This window comes from Calidris pugnax, unplaced genomic scaffold (assembly GCF_001431845.1).
Source record: "Calidris pugnax isolate Ruff unplaced genomic scaffold, ASM143184v1 scaffold125, whole genome shotgun sequence".
Classification (NCBI taxonomy): Eukaryota; Metazoa; Chordata; class Aves; order Charadriiformes; family Scolopacidae; genus Calidris; species Calidris pugnax.
This window is the reverse complement of record NW_015090906.1, coordinates 4540771-4555246: the sequence shown is the minus strand read 5'-3', so window position 1 is coordinate 4555246 and position 14476 is coordinate 4540771. Positions and strand designations below refer to the sequence as shown.

At 49.2% G+C, this 14476-nt stretch overlaps 1 protein-coding gene across 2 annotated transcripts in view; it reads left to right on the top strand.

Moving 5' to 3' along the window:
* PFKFB3 (6-phosphofructo-2-kinase/fructose-2,6-biphosphatase 3) overlaps nucleotides 1-13950 on the top strand; it is a 51184-nt gene extending 37234 nt beyond the window's left edge. The window contains exons 2-16 of one of the 2 annotated variants that reach the window (XM_014949118.1): nucleotides 497-622; nucleotides 945-1041; nucleotides 1497-1563; nucleotides 1715-1789; nucleotides 2117-2173; nucleotides 3763-3887; nucleotides 4655-4862; nucleotides 5863-6009; nucleotides 6348-6452; nucleotides 7078-7207; nucleotides 7479-7541; nucleotides 7703-7767; nucleotides 9311-9481; nucleotides 10622-10644; nucleotides 13457-13950. In XM_014949118.1, coding sequence (XP_014804604.1) covers nucleotides 497-622; nucleotides 945-1041; nucleotides 1497-1563; nucleotides 1715-1789; nucleotides 2117-2173; nucleotides 3763-3887; nucleotides 4655-4862; nucleotides 5863-6009; nucleotides 6348-6452; nucleotides 7078-7207; nucleotides 7479-7541; nucleotides 7703-7767; nucleotides 9311-9481; nucleotides 10622-10644; nucleotides 13457-13463 — 1466 coding nt within the window. In that variant the 3' untranslated portion in view covers nucleotides 13464-13950. The remainder of the gene's footprint in view (nucleotides 1-496; nucleotides 623-944; nucleotides 1042-1496; nucleotides 1564-1714; nucleotides 1790-2116; nucleotides 2174-3762; nucleotides 3888-4654; nucleotides 4863-5862; nucleotides 6010-6347; nucleotides 6453-7077; nucleotides 7208-7478; nucleotides 7542-7702; nucleotides 7768-9310; nucleotides 9482-10621; nucleotides 10645-13456) is intronic. The other variant, XM_014949117.1, reaches the window with a different exon arrangement.
* The last annotated feature ends 526 nt before the right edge of the window (nucleotides 13951-14476 follow it).

Sequence of the window (14476 nt, the reverse complement as noted above, 5' to 3'; positions counted from 1 at the left end):
TTTTTGGCAAGTGGGAAAACTGAGGCATGGAGGTCCTACAGGGAGTCTGGGGTGGCTGCTGGTTCCTTGCTTGTGTTGCAGCTGTCAGGATGTTCTTGTCATGGCTATCTCAGGCTGTGACTCCTACCCCAAGGTCTGCGTGCCACCAGGATACGTCTGGGTTGGCATGGCTCGTCTAGGGCAGTTGTGTCTCACTGGTGGGCAGTTGCAGAGCTGTCTACCATGCTCCATGCTCTGACGTGATCATTCAGCAGATCCCTTTGCAAAAAACGAGTCAGTGGATGCACCTGCTCAAGGTTTTGGATGTTCAGGCTCGTGAGAGGGATGCACAGGAGATACTGCAGAGATGGTGGTGCACAGAGAGAAGAGACTTTTGGTTTCCTCCAGCTGCTGAAGAACTTGGGGGAAAGTTGGGGTCAAGAGGCTGTAGGGTTGATACAGGATGAGCTGGACGATTAAGGGCTGCTCATGTTGTGCTTTCTTCTCCTCCTCGTAGCCTGCGGGCCGCAGCTTGCCAATTCCCCCACTGTGATAGTGATGGTTGGCCTCCCAGCCCGTGGGAAGACCTACATCTCCAAGAAGCTGACTCGCTACCTCAACTGGATCGGTGTCCCGACGAAAGGTGAGGCTTTCATTGACTGCCTGGGAAAAGCACGGGGTCTGGGTCCTTGGGAGATGCTAAAGGAGCTTAGTCCCTTGGGGAGTGGAAGGTGGTGGGGGACCTTTCCAAGATCCGATGGGCCAAATATCAATGTCCTCCCATTGCTTCTGCTGCAGCTCAGGTTCTCCTTCACTTTGAAGACCAAGGGATGTCCCTGAGCCTTTTTCTCTAAGGATGTCACTTCTTGGCCCACGGCTAGAAAGCGTTATCTGCAGGAGCTGCACAGTGGAGTCGAGCTGATGCTTGCTCCTGTTTTTGATGGTTTTTTGTCTTTCCCACACAGTTTTCAACGTGGGAGAGTATCGCCGTGAGGCAGTGAAGCATTACAGCTCCTATGACTTCTTCCGCCCCGACAATGAGGAGGCCATGAAAGTCAGGAGGTAAGTGTGGGCGCCATGTCTGTGCTCATACCCAGGTCCCAAACAGATGGTGAAGCCCATGGCCAGCAGCTGGGTTACCTAGCTTGTCTGGGGGGTGATGGACAGAAAAGCTGGACTCTCGGTTGAGATCTCCGTGCCTGCCTAAGGAGAACCTAACTTGAAGCTGTCAGGGCTTGGTAGCTTCAGGGTCACCAACACATCCTCCAATAGTGGTACTCTGAATTCATGATGTAAGGTATGAGGTCTGCCATGAGGTTTGGCCTTTCCGTCTTGGTCTACCATGAAGACCAGTACTCATGGCTCTTGTATTTGTGGCAGGCTCACGATCTCTCCTAAGTGTCCCTGGGAGAAGGGGGGAGGTGGCAAAGAGGAGCTGCAGAACCTGCCCTCCTTTGTGGGCATCTGTGAGCATCTCAGAGGACATCAGGACCACGTGTCTCTCACCTCTTTTGCAGGCAGTGTGCCCTGGCTGCCTTGAGGGATGTCAAGCTGTACCTGACGGAGGAGGCTGGCCAGATTGCGGTAAGTTCAGAGATGTGCTCCACAGGGTTTGCCAGCAGTCCTGGTCCTGAAGGTGCTGTGGCCTGTGCAGTTCACTCTGCAGTTCCTTCTCCGAAGGACGCAGAGGGAAAGCAGGCAGTCTTGGTGCTAATCAGAATCTTTGCTTTTAAAGGTTTTTGATGCCACCAATACCACGCGGGAGAGGAGAGGGATGATCCTCAACTTTGCCAAAGAAAATGGGTTCAAGGTTGGTACCACTGGGCTACTGCCTATATTGCACAGTCCACATTAATGTATTGTTGCCCTTTTTTTTTTTTTTTTTTTTTTTTTTTTTTTACTAACATGTTGTCCTCATGATGCTCCTGCATGAGGCGGATTTCACTGATGGGTTTGATCAAAAATATGAAACTCTTTCCTTGTTCCCAATCCTGAGCCCTGGAGAAGGAAAGGATGGGAGTGGAGGAGAGGGAGAGCTCTCTGGTTAAGGAGGGAAGAGGTTGGGTTGAGCAAGGAGCTGGTTGAATGCTACAGATCTTATTGCTGACTTTCAGGTGACCTTTGTTTTGTTTCGCAGGTGTTCTTCATTGAATCTGTCTGCAATGATCCCACAGTAGTTGCCACCAATGTTATGGTAAGCATGGAAATGTCTTGCTTTTTTTTTTTCCCCTTGGGGAGAATTTTTCACCTGTGCCCAGCTGCTTTCTTATCAGAATGTCTTGACAGAATTGGTTGAGGATTAGGAGGTTTTTATCTTTATGATGTATTTGACCTGGGATGAGAAAGGGCTTGTTATCGCCCAGGGCCACCTGGAAGCAATGAAAATAAAAGTTATTGTAACCTTTCCCCACTTTCCTTCCATGTTCTCTGAGTTTCTATTGACCTATAACTTGATACAAAGGGGAGGAATGTGTTCAGGATGCTTTGGTGACCCCCTCAGTCTCACTTTTTGGAAGTGATGGGTGTGGTTAGGAGTTTAAATCCCACAAGAGAGCAGTCAGACGTGGTGTCTTCAGCCACATACAGCTTCCCAAAATCTGTTGAGAAGAGTAGCAGCTCAGCTTAGAGGCTTCTTGCCAATAACTGAAGTCTTGGTTGGGAGAGCAGTATAAAACGTTGCTTCCTGCCTCCTTTGGGAGCTGCTGGATCTTTGATTTCCCACCAGCAGAAGAGCTCCTTTGCCTGTTGGGCTTGGCTAGGGCAGGTAGATGTTAATTGGTCTTCCTTAACATGAATGAAAGTGTCCTTTCCTCCACTGGGCTCTGCTCCAACCTTATCTCCAGCTGTACATCTGAACTTTTATGGTGTCTGGGAATGTGTAGCAGGGTACGAAAAGTCTGTGAAAAGGGTATTGTTGGGTTTCGTTCTGCCCTCAGGACAGGCTCCACAAAGGGTGCTTGGGTAGTGACTAGGGCCTGGCTTTTGCTCCTGCTGGGACCTGGTGTCCTATGGCCAGTGATCAGTTTTTGGAAGGCTGCACACAGCCTTTTCCATGATTCTAATAAAATGCTCAGTTTGCTCCATCTCTTTTTTTTTTCTTTTTTTTTTTTCTCCATCTTTTTTTTGTTTGTTTGTTTTTTGGTTTTTGGTTTTTGTTTTTTTTGCAACACTCTTAAGATGGATTTTTTGGGGTGGATTTAATCCCTTTCTTTGGAAAATAATGCTTGAAGGGGGAGAGAATGAGCTACTAGCTGAGCGTAGGTTTTTGCTCCATGGGGCGCTGCAGATGAATGATGCTCTTAGTGCTGGGATCAGTGTGGAAAATGTGCTGTGGCCCTGGGGCGCTGCCGCGTGTATCACTCGATTGTGTTATCCTGTTGGTCTCAGGGTTGCCTGTGAAGTTACTACTGTGTAACGCTGCTGCTCAAACCCAAATTTTCAAGAAAAATAGCCTGTTAGAGTAGTTCAAGCAGAACTTAGTCCATGAGCGTTCTGGATACTCCCATTGCCCATTTCTCGCCTCTTTCGGCCCAGTAGCTCGTAGCAAATAATGCATAGGAAGGAGCTGAATGTTGCTCAACAGTCATGCAATGGTTGATACCAGATTTTCTCACCTTGTCCTTAGCTTTAAGTCTCAGTCACTTCCTTTCTGTCCTATGATAAGTGATGACTATAAAGTGGCTCAGCTGATAGCTGGATCTCGACAGGACTTTGACATTTGAGATTAGCATGGTCTGGCTTGGAAAGCTTCCTAACCTCTCCTTGCTTTCTCTCCTGCCTCAGGAAGTAAAATTGTCCAGCCCTGATTACCGGGACTGTAATTCGACCGATGCCATGGAGGACTTCATGAAGAGGATCAATTGTTACCAAGCCAGCTACCAGCCTCTTGACCCTGATGACTATGACCGGTAAGAAACTTCCGCTGACTTCTGAACTGAATTGAATGCCTTTCTTCTCCCAGGAGAGGAGTAATGAATGAAGTACGGGGCTGTACTTTACTCTGTGTTCAAATACATGACTGTGCTAGAATAACGTATGGCCAAGCCTCACCGTAAATTCAGGTTTCTTCCTTGAAAGTGCTGATTTTCCCCAGCCCTGTGCCAGGAACTGAAACGTTCCCAGGCTCTTCTGGGCTCAGATACACTGGTTTTGTGGGTTTAAGTACAAAGGCTTTGAAAAAGCAGTTCAGTTTGAGCATTTCTGAGATGCTTTTGTCAGCTAAAGGAAGGGACTGCTTGAACAGGCTCAAACCACAAGGTTGAGCAAGGCCTTGGTTTCCACTTAGTTGTGTGCCCTGGAAAGACCTTTGCTGTCCTGCATGACCATGCAGGCACCTCCCAGCCTTTCCACTGCTCACAAATACGTCAGTGTGCCCTGTGCGGATAATCCTGGTCCTGCTGAGCCCTGTCCTGGAGAGGAACATGCTCCCTGCTAGTCTTTTTTAATCCTCTTTACTGTTGCAAGGAGGAATGGCGATTACACTGCTGTTACTTAGCTTTCCATGAATTGCCATTACCTGTCAGGTTCCTGTTGAAAATAGCCTGCAGGAAATCCTTTTAGCCGGGTGATTATGTTGACTGAGATACCTCACAAGGCTATTTTTTTGAGGACGATGTTTCTTTCTTTCTGCTTTTCCCACTGGCAACCCCCTCAATCCTTGCTGTGCTTTCCCTAGGGAGCTTTCTCTCATCAAAGTCATCGATGTTGGCCGGCGGTTCCTGGTCAACAGGGTTCAGGATCATATCCAGAGCAGGATCGTTTACTACCTGATGAACATCCATGTCCAGCCCCGCACCATTTATCTTTGTCGGCACGGCGAAAGCGAGTTTAACCTCAAGGGGAAGATTGGCGGTGACTCGGGCCTTTCCAACAGGGGCAAGAAGGTAAGAAGAGAATACTCCACCATGGCTTCTAGGAGTGATTTTGGCTGTCGTAGATGCCACTGGGCTAAGTGTATGTTTGATGACAGCTGGAGTGCTCAGAGGATCCATCTGTAGAGCTGGTTAAATTTTTGGCTTGGGCATGATTTTAGAACAAGACTTTCTAGCCATCGATGTTGCATGTGGTTAGGGGATAGCAGAGACTGGGCTGCAGAAATCTCTAGGTGAGAAGGACATGAGTATCTTCACCAAGTTGTTTCAGACCTTGCACAGGCAGGACAGGATGTAGAAGGACTGCTGCCACCCTTCAATAGGGATAGCCAACTCCGAGGGTGCTTTGAGATTGCTCACTACTTGATTCTTCAAAGAGATGGTTAAATGCAGTGCTTCAGGGAGTGTTACTAGCTGTTTTGCCTTGCCAGACTGTTTTGAAGTTCAAATGGAGTAATTTGAGATATGACTATTAGGAAGGACTAATGACAAACAAGCAGTGCTGTGGTTAAGGGTGGCCAGGAATCTTCCACAGCAGAGCCCAGGTTGTGGTGCTATTCCTTGGAGTTGATGTTGTTCCTTGATGACATTAGGTTGCCACTTCCCCTCTGCTTTCTCTCTGTTCTTCTACCCCTCATAGCTTTTGGGGGTCAATACATGTGTGGCTGCTCTTCACCCCAGAGCAGAAGGCTAATACAACTACCTATGGACAGCAAAAGAGGTCCTGGAGAATGCAACATTTGCTGGGAAGCAGGGAATAAGGCTTGCTGGGAAGTTGGGGATCAGGAATCGCCACTTCCCCTCTGCTTTCTCTCTGTTCTTCTACCCCTCATAGCTTTTGGGGGTCAATACATGTGTGGCTGCTCTTCACCCCAGAGCAGAAGGCTAATACAACTACCTATGGACAGCAAAAGAGGTCCTGGAGAATGCAACGTTTGCTGGAAAGCAGGGAATAAGGCCTTCTGGGAAGCTGGGGATCAGGAATTGACCTGGTTTTTCTTATGTCCTACAGTTTGCAGTGGCACTGAACAAATTTGTTGAGGAGCAGAACCTGAAGGACCTCAAAGTCTGGACCAGCCAACTAAAGAGGACAATCCAAACGGCAGAAGCTCTCCAACTGCCCTACGAGCAGTGGAAGGCGCTCAATGAAATAGATGCTGTAAGTATCTTTAAATGCAGTAAAAACAGCTTCCTGGTTGCTGATTGGTAAAGAGAGTGATAGCACTGGCCTTTTCATTTTTGCCAAATCTCACCTTTTATGGGGAAATTTTCCTTCCGTGGGAAAGGATAGTACTTCTACGTTCCTCACAACTTGGCTTCTCATCTTAGCTCTGCCTCTTGCTGAGGATTCAAGTTGTTGTCTTGAATGAGCAGATTAAAATTATTTTTGCTTGGAACTGCTTTGTAGTTGACCACTCAGAGGGTTATAGGTGATTGCTTTGGAGAAGGTTTGACTTGAGCATGTCCAGTAACCTCATGGATGTCCTATTCTGGCAGGGTGTGTGTGAAGAAATGACGTATGAAGATATCAGGGAGCAGCATCCAGAGGAATTTGCTTTACGGGATCAGGATAAATATTACTACCGTTATCCTTCTGGGGAGGTAGGTCTGCAAGGAGACTCTCAGAGATGTGGCTCTTGCTTTAAATGTGGCCTTCTTGTCCTCATGCTGTCCTCTACGCTCAGAGCAGAGGAGCAGCAAGTGCTCCAAGTAACTAGAATCAAGATGGTTCAGGGCTCCCATTTACCTTTTGCATTCAGCTCTTGTGAAATTGTGGTGTGTGAAGATCTCATTAAGGAACATATCACTCAAAAAAGTGTCCCACTGACTTGATAGAAAATTAGCTGGATGGGCTTCCTTCTCCTCTCTCCAGAAGTAGCAGCTAGATTCTAGAGTAGCCTGAAAATGAGGCTTTGTTGAACTTTGATTGTTTTTAGCAATAATTATATTGGTTTAGTTTAGTGAAGGGCATGAAATCAGTAGATGGACCAAGACAAGGACTGTTGTTTTATTGAGGTGCTCCTGTTCTTGATTCTATGCCATATGTCCCTTCCCTTCTTCTCCGGTTTAGTTTAGTGAAGGGCATGAAATCAGTCTCCCTTCCCTTCTTCTGTGTTTAGTGAAGGGCATGAAATCAGTAGATGGACCAAGACAAGGACTGTTGTTTTATTGAGGTGCTCCTGTTCTTGATTCTATGCCATATGTCCCTTCCCTTCTTCTCCCTCAGTCCTACCAAGATCTGGTGCAGCGCCTAGAGCCAGTCATCATGGAGCTGGAGAGACAAGAGAACGTCCTTGTGATCTGTCACCAGGCTGTCATGCGCTGTCTCCTGGCATACTTCCTAGACAAGAGTGCAGGTGAGCTCCTTGTCCCTGGGAAAGGGGATTGATCTTGCTGGAGGAGGGATGTCAGAGCTCTGAGGAGATGAGAGAGATGTGTTCAGGTCCGTGCAGGGCCTGGAGGAGGCATCTCTTCAGAGCTCTGAGGAGATGAGAGAGATGTGTTCAGGTCCGTGCAGGGCCTGGAGGATGCATCTCTTTGGTGTGGGATGGCCTTAGCTGTTGATGAAGATGTCTAAGCCTGCTGGAGAGGGGATGGGATAACCCTCCTGCTTTGCTTTCTTTGCAGATGAAATGCCCTACTTGAAATGTCCCCTTCACACGGTATTGAAGCTGACCCCCGTGGCCTATGGTAAGTTGGGCCTGCCTACTAAATATGCCAAGGGGTTCAGCTTTTATCTCCTGAATCCAAGCTGTCTCTGGGAGAAGAGCGGGGTTCTGGGGTGGAGCACTTCATAGCATCCTGCTGGGTTTGCTGATGGTCTTTCTGTCTCCTTGTGCTCCCTTCTGCAGGCTGCCGGGTGGAGTCCATCTCATTGAACATTGAAGCTGTCAACACGCACAGGGAACGGCCAGAGGTAAGTGTTACTTTTCCTCAGAGCCATCCCTTGGTGTCCCCCTCCTTTCCCCTACAGTCATCCGGCAGCGAGGATGCCCAGAGTGGGCATGGGGAGGTTGCTCAGCTAGATGCTCAGAGTGCTGCTGGAGCATCAGATGGGTTCTTGCTCTGCAAAGACGTGGCCGGTTGAGGGTTTTTCAAGGGGAAAAAGACTGTTGCATGTGTCTGCTTCCCACTGCGTTTGCACAGATTAAAGCAGGCCCAGGGAAAGCTCCTCCCTGGTCTTTAACTTTCACCTGTGCTGTCATCTGCTCATCTGAGCAGGCAACACAGCTGTGGATGGAGAAGGTGACTTCTCCCAGGTCTCCTAACTGGCTGGCAGAGCCTCAGGCTCAATGCCTTGCCTAACAACTCCTGCCCTTGTGGTTTTTTTCCTGGTGTGCCCACAGCTCTTTGTGGCTACCAGAGTGCCGTTCTGTAGGATGGGAGGTGGTGGCACTGGGCTGGGGATGCTGTGGGGAGGAGACCCCTCACATTGATGAAAATCTCTGTAAGATCAGGTCTGTCTGCCCTATGTTCCATCAGAGCAGGAAGACACCAGCTTGGTGTCAGGCCTGGGTGGCCACCCAAGGGGGGACCATGGCAGTGCCCATGTCCCAGCTGCTGGGGCCTTTCCAACTTGCGCTTAGTGGTGGTGGAACCTGTCTGGATGTTGGACGGTCAGAACTGTCCCCTTTTGGCCCACATCTCCTTTTCTTTGCTTCCCGACCTCAGCAGGTGGCAGCATCTGAGCCACCTCTCCCTCCCCACAGCCCTAGAGGGGGAAGCCAGTTCTTCCCCCTGCTGTGGGGGCTATTGATGCCCTCCACCACCACCCTTGCTGGGGATGGCAGGAGAGATGTGGGCTGCAGGTTAGGGTGGAGCAAGACATGTGTGAAACGCTTGGGTCCCTCTGCTCAGCTGCACGGGTGCTGCCCCTCCATCCCACCTCGCTTGAGTTGGAGCTTGGCACGGTGATGACCCTCCCCGGCTGCTCTGCCTCCACTTCCCAAATCTTCCCCAAATCAGCCTGGGCTGGCTCATCTTCCCTCTTCTTGCTTTCACACCTCTCCCTGGGTCGGAGGGACCGGCTTCGAGGAGGAGACTGATGGGGCACCTCTTTCTGTCGTCCGAAGTCATTGGCTTTTGATTGCTGCTAGGTTTCGTTTAACAATCTATGTTTACTTTTTTTTGTGAGCAGAGGCTCAGGTGAGGAGAAAGTCTTGACTTGTTTCTGAGCGCAGGGACTTTTTGGCGCTTTTTTTTTTCCTCCTCTTTTTGGGAAATCACATTGCGTTCTTGAACACTTTGCTTTAGGGGTTTTTTTTGGTGTCCAGAGCCTTTCAATTTATCCTTTGCACGTCAACAGCGATTGTGGGGAAAAGCAGAGGCCGCTTTAAGAAAACACCCAAAACAACCTGCTTCTTTTTTTCCTTTATAACTGTCGCCTTCTTCCCTTTATTTTATTTTATTTTAATTTTTTTTATTTACTTTTTTTTTTCCTTTGTCTCACTCTAATTTAGGAAGCAAAGAAGGGACCTAACCCGCTCATGAGACGTAATAGCGTTACCCCTCTAGCAAGCCCAGAGCCCACCAAAAAACCTCGCATCAACAGCTTTGAGGAGCATGTGGCTGTTTCTTCCGCCCTGCCAGGCTGTGTTCCTCAGGAAGTGCCCACGCAGATGCCGGGACAAGTTAGTTGAACTCTCTTTTTTTTCTTTTTCTTTTTTTTTTTTCTGTTGTTATTCTTGTTGTTTTATTGTTTGTTGTCCTCCTGTCGCTCCTGAAGCTGGGGAACGGCTTGCACTTGTCGCAACCTGTGCTGCTGTCTCTGAGATGCATCTTTCTCCCACGGCTGCTGTCCCTTCCTGCCTTGGGTTGGTTTTGGGAGCACCCAGCGAAGGGTTGCTGTTGATCTTCTCTCGGGTTTGGAGGGTTTACAACACACTCCAGAGCTCTATTAGTGTTTAATTTAATGCCTTCACCATCTGGAATCATGGTGTCAAACCCTTGGGGAGCCACGTCTTTAGAGCGGGCTGGACCCAAGGTCTTGTGCCTTCCACCTGGATGTGCTCAGCTCCAGTGTAGACCTGGGCATTGCAATAAAGCAAATATTCTTGTGCTTCCCTTGAGAAGGAGCTGAAAGGACCCTTCTTTGACTGGAGGGTTATCCTCCTTCCTGGAGAGATAGGCAAAATGGACCAAAAATGAGTAGAAACCTCTTGGCACAGTGAACCTGGTTGCCTTCTGCAGCCCTGGGTGAAACCCCTTGTGTAGCTGCTGTGATGCTCATGTGTCCTTTCCTCCTTCACCCACCCATGAAGGGATGTAGAAAGAGAGACCTTGCTGCACGCTTCTCCAGGAATGGAACCCCCTCTCCCTGTGCCCTTTAAGGAGATGGGGTGATACCAGAGAAGCAGCATAGATGTATAGAAACCCCTTCGCCATGCTGCCCTTCCCATCAGCTGCCTGTTGGATCTTGCTGTGTTGCCTAGCCCCTCTTTGCATCGTCTGTGTTGTCTGGTGTCCTCTCACCTTTCCTTGGCCAGGTCCTGGGCAGGTTAGGAAGGATGGTGTGCTCCTCCAACCGCTCTGCTTGGTGGCCGCTTCGCATGAGCCTTCCAACCCCACAAAGCACTGAGTGTGGCAACTCAGTCTGTCTCTTGGCTTTCGGGGCTCTGCTTGGGCTGGTCAAGTCTTGCAACAAATCCTCTACCAGCTTTGGGTTTGGAAGCTCTCGCTGTTTGGGTGCCCCTCGCTGCTGTTTGGTGTCCTCTGCCCAGTCTCGCACGGTGTTACTGACACCTCTTTCCATTCTCTCTGTCTCTCTGCAGCCTTTACTAGGGAAGGCATGCCTGTAAGTATCTTCTTGCCTCTTATTCCCCCCTCCTGCCCTCTTTCCATGTCTCTTGCCATCCCACCGGTTGTTTTGTGGTTGCTGTGAAACTTGTCCAGGGCGTGGACTCGTTGGAGTTAATATTTCTGTGTGTGCGTGTGGGATTTGGATGCGTCTTAGGAATGGTAAAGAGGAGACTATGGATGCTGCTTTGTCCAACCCCTCAATATCCTGGCTTGATTCAATGCCCCAATTTTATTGGGAAATGATCAATTTATCACTTGCCCTCTGTCAATGTTGTATAAATTGCCTGTCTCCTCCTTGGACAGTTGTGGGATGGGAGATGCTGTTGGGTTTTCCTGGAGTTCTCCTCTGTGATAGCCCATTGGACTGTAGGTGATAGGCACAGGTGATCTGTCCTCCCCCAGGGCTCCGAGTTGTGTCTATGAAAGAAAGCAGGGTGCCTTGAGCATTTAATGCACTAATTATGAATAATCAAGGCTTTGACAGTTTGGCTTAGTGCTGTTAGATCCTTGTGTAATAGGGACAGGACAGTTTCTGGATAAATTTGAAGCCTTTAGGCTTAATTCATGCTCCATCACTGAGTTGAGAGCAGTAGTAATGGAGCTGTGCTCAAATGTCTTCTCAAAGACCAGGGAGACTTTGGGGCTGAGCTGAGGCTGGGTTAGTGCCTAGGGGTCTTTTTGTCCTCTGTAGATGAGTTTGAATTGGCCTATGAGCATCCCTGTCCTTGTTCATTTTGTGGGCTGAAGGTGGAGGAGTCTGCTATAATGTGGCCAGGCTGGAACTCAACCCTGCTTGCACGCAACAGCTGGTGAACCTCACGTTTCTTCCCCTTTTAGAGTAAATGTTTTTGAGAAAAGGGAAGTTAAGAAAGTTATGCTTGGCTTTGCTGGGGGACGTGTTGGGGAAGATCTCACGCTCATGCTCAACGTAGAGGTTGAGTTGCTCAGCATGGCCTGAATGTCTGTGCTCCTTCCCTTGCTGCTCATGGGCACAAAAGCCCCTGAAGAAGCGCTTGGTCTTCTTGAATTGCTTTGAAAGAACTATTGTTTTTTTGTCCACCCCTCCATTCACCTTTTCCCCATCCACGTTGTAATAAAAAGCACTGCATGCTTCAGTGCTGTCTGGGATACCGCAAACACACTCTGATGTTGAGTGTGGGAGATATCTGCTTTTGCTAGATGTGAGGAGCTCTGCTAGAGCAGACAGTGATGGTTACCCATCCCAGGCATAGGCTGGCAGCAGCAAGTTTGCAATCTCCAGCTGCTGGAAGCCTGCCTTCACCTACTAGTGTGGGGCTTCTGAGGGAGCCATGAAGACACCCTAAAACAAAGGCTTGGTGCCACTCACACTGCTGTTAACTCTTTGAGAGGCTGTTGTCTTGTACACGTGTGCGTCTGGTCCCTCACCATGTCCCATCACAACCTGTATGGGGTTAGGGAAGGTGGAAGGTACCTCCTTCCCAATTTGCACCATGGGACTTAGTTGGTAGTGGGTGTTTTGATGCATCAGTCGTCCCTGTTGGGGTCTTGACCTCCATCCAGGAGGACCAGGGGACACCTGAAGAGGCTGGGGACATGATTGTGTACCTCAGAATCCTCCTGGCTGTGGGATCGAGCTGGTTTGGGGTCATGGGACTACCTGGTGTGATGATTTCTTTTCCTTTTGCTTGGTTTGTGATCCAAAATGCACTTTTTAACAACGACCTGACCCCCTCCCTTCTTCTCCCCTTCACTTTTCATGCTTAAAGACGACCCTTTTGTCACTTTCTCAAAGTTTTCTCTTTACTAATATTTCCAAGGTAAATGGCTGTGGTGCATGTGGCTTCTCCTAACCTCCTCCTGTTTCCTTAGATAACAGAGAGAACAGCTCAGCCTGCTCTGCCTCGTAGCCTGGCTGGGATTCCTGGTGCTTGTAAGAGGCAGTTTTGGTAGTAAGAGCGAAAATTAAAAAAGGAAAAAAAAATGTTGAGAAACCTTCCTAGCTGTTTCCTAGTCCTTTTTCCCCCACCCCGTTTTGTGTAGTTTTGTGAACTGGGAAATGTCCTTGTTGTGAACATCTCCCCTTGGGTTTCTCCTCTAGCGGATCCTGTCCTCCAGCCAGCACCATTGGGGCTGGTCCTGCTTGTGTTTAGCTGGTTGTCTCTGGTTTTGTGGTCCTCACCACACACTGGTGGGTGCCTGTTGTTGCCACCCCACACCAGGGCTGTGTCTGAAGCAGCTCCAGGACCCATGAAACATCATGGGGCGTCATTGGGGGAGTGGGTCCTCCTGATGTATGGCTGGTGGTGGCTGGTGTCCATGCTGGCTCCTTGCCATGGCTGATGGGAACTGCCACTTCTTGGCAGTAGCAAGGATGAACAAGTGGTGGCTGCCTCCTTGGGAGGCAAGGGGAGGACACTGCCAACCCTCAAGGGGAGCAAGAGAGAGATGTTTAATTGGCCTCCTTGAATGAACACTGTGGGTCCCCTGTCACTTTTCCTTGGATGGACCAAAGAGCAGATTCAGAAGTGCAGACTGGGTGGGGTGGGAAGGTTGCCTTGTTTTGAGGGATATGCCAAGTTCCAAACCTCTAGTTAAAGCCAGGTGATGCCTGAGGGGAAGGATGTGGGTAGCAAGTCAGCATATCCTTCCCCAACCTCTCTCCTTGGGTGGACAGTGTCCTCTCCTCCGTGGATGCTTCCGTAGTGATCCGTGCCGTGGCTTTCTGTTACTCCCTCCGTCCCCTTCTCGATGTGCATGTAGAAGATGCTACCAGGATGGAGTCCCAGCACCACCCCCAACCATTGGTCCTTCCCCTCTCATTGCAGAACATGAACAACTCGCAGAAGCCGTCGTGACTCCGTTGGCGCTGTCGCGAGGCCACCACCAGCGACGCCACCGGCGACGCCAGCTTCTCATCCCATCGCCATTTCCGAAGCTTGCTTAGTAAAACCGGTCTCCTCCGTCTGCGGCGAGGTCGACCCTCGGCTGTTTCTACCCGCGCCCGTTCATCTGCAAACCGCTCTGCTGAAGTGGGGGGGAGAGATGTAGGAGATGCAGGAGAGCGGAGGAGAGGAGCCGAGCTCCCCTGGGGCCACCACCACCACCACCAGATCTTTAGGCTGCAGCCATTTGCTCTCCTCTCCGGCGTCCTGTTAGATCGTAGCAAGCTGTAAAGTGCTTCTAGCGCACAGGAGTTTAATTTTCCTCTGTAAGCGGTTTTGATCTCTTTTTTTTTCTTTTTTTTGTTTTTTTTTTGTATAGACGATTGGTACCCATCCATCTCTGGGTGGGATGTATATATGTGGATGGTGCGGGATTAGCAGAGAAATAGGGGGAGAAGCGGGGGGGGGGGGGGGGAAAAGGCTACCGTGAAAGCAAATTTTTTATCCCAAACCTCTGCGCCTTGTGGCTTTGCTTTTCTGAGACATTCTTTATATATGAAGGTTTTTTTTTTTTTTATTATTGTTATTATTAATTAATTACTTCTCAAGCAAGCCCCTAACGTGCTGTGCTGCAGTCCTTTTCTCACGCTACAGCCTGTTGCCCACGCACAGCCCAGCTCACGAGCACCAGGAAGGGCAGTTGTGTGAAGTCCTTCACAGCAAGAACTGCTGGGTTTGACCAAAAAAAAAAAACCAAACCCCAAACATGCTTTTTTTCATTATTTTTTAATTTTTCCAATCAATACACCTTAAAGGGGTTTGCAGAGAATACAGATCTGCTTCTAAAACTGGTCGCAAGCTGCTGCCTGTAATGTAGGAGAAGCCACGCTCGGGTGATGCTTTCATCTCAAGGAGCACCCATGGATGCTCTGAGTTCAGGCGTGTGTTGATTTTTTGGGAAGA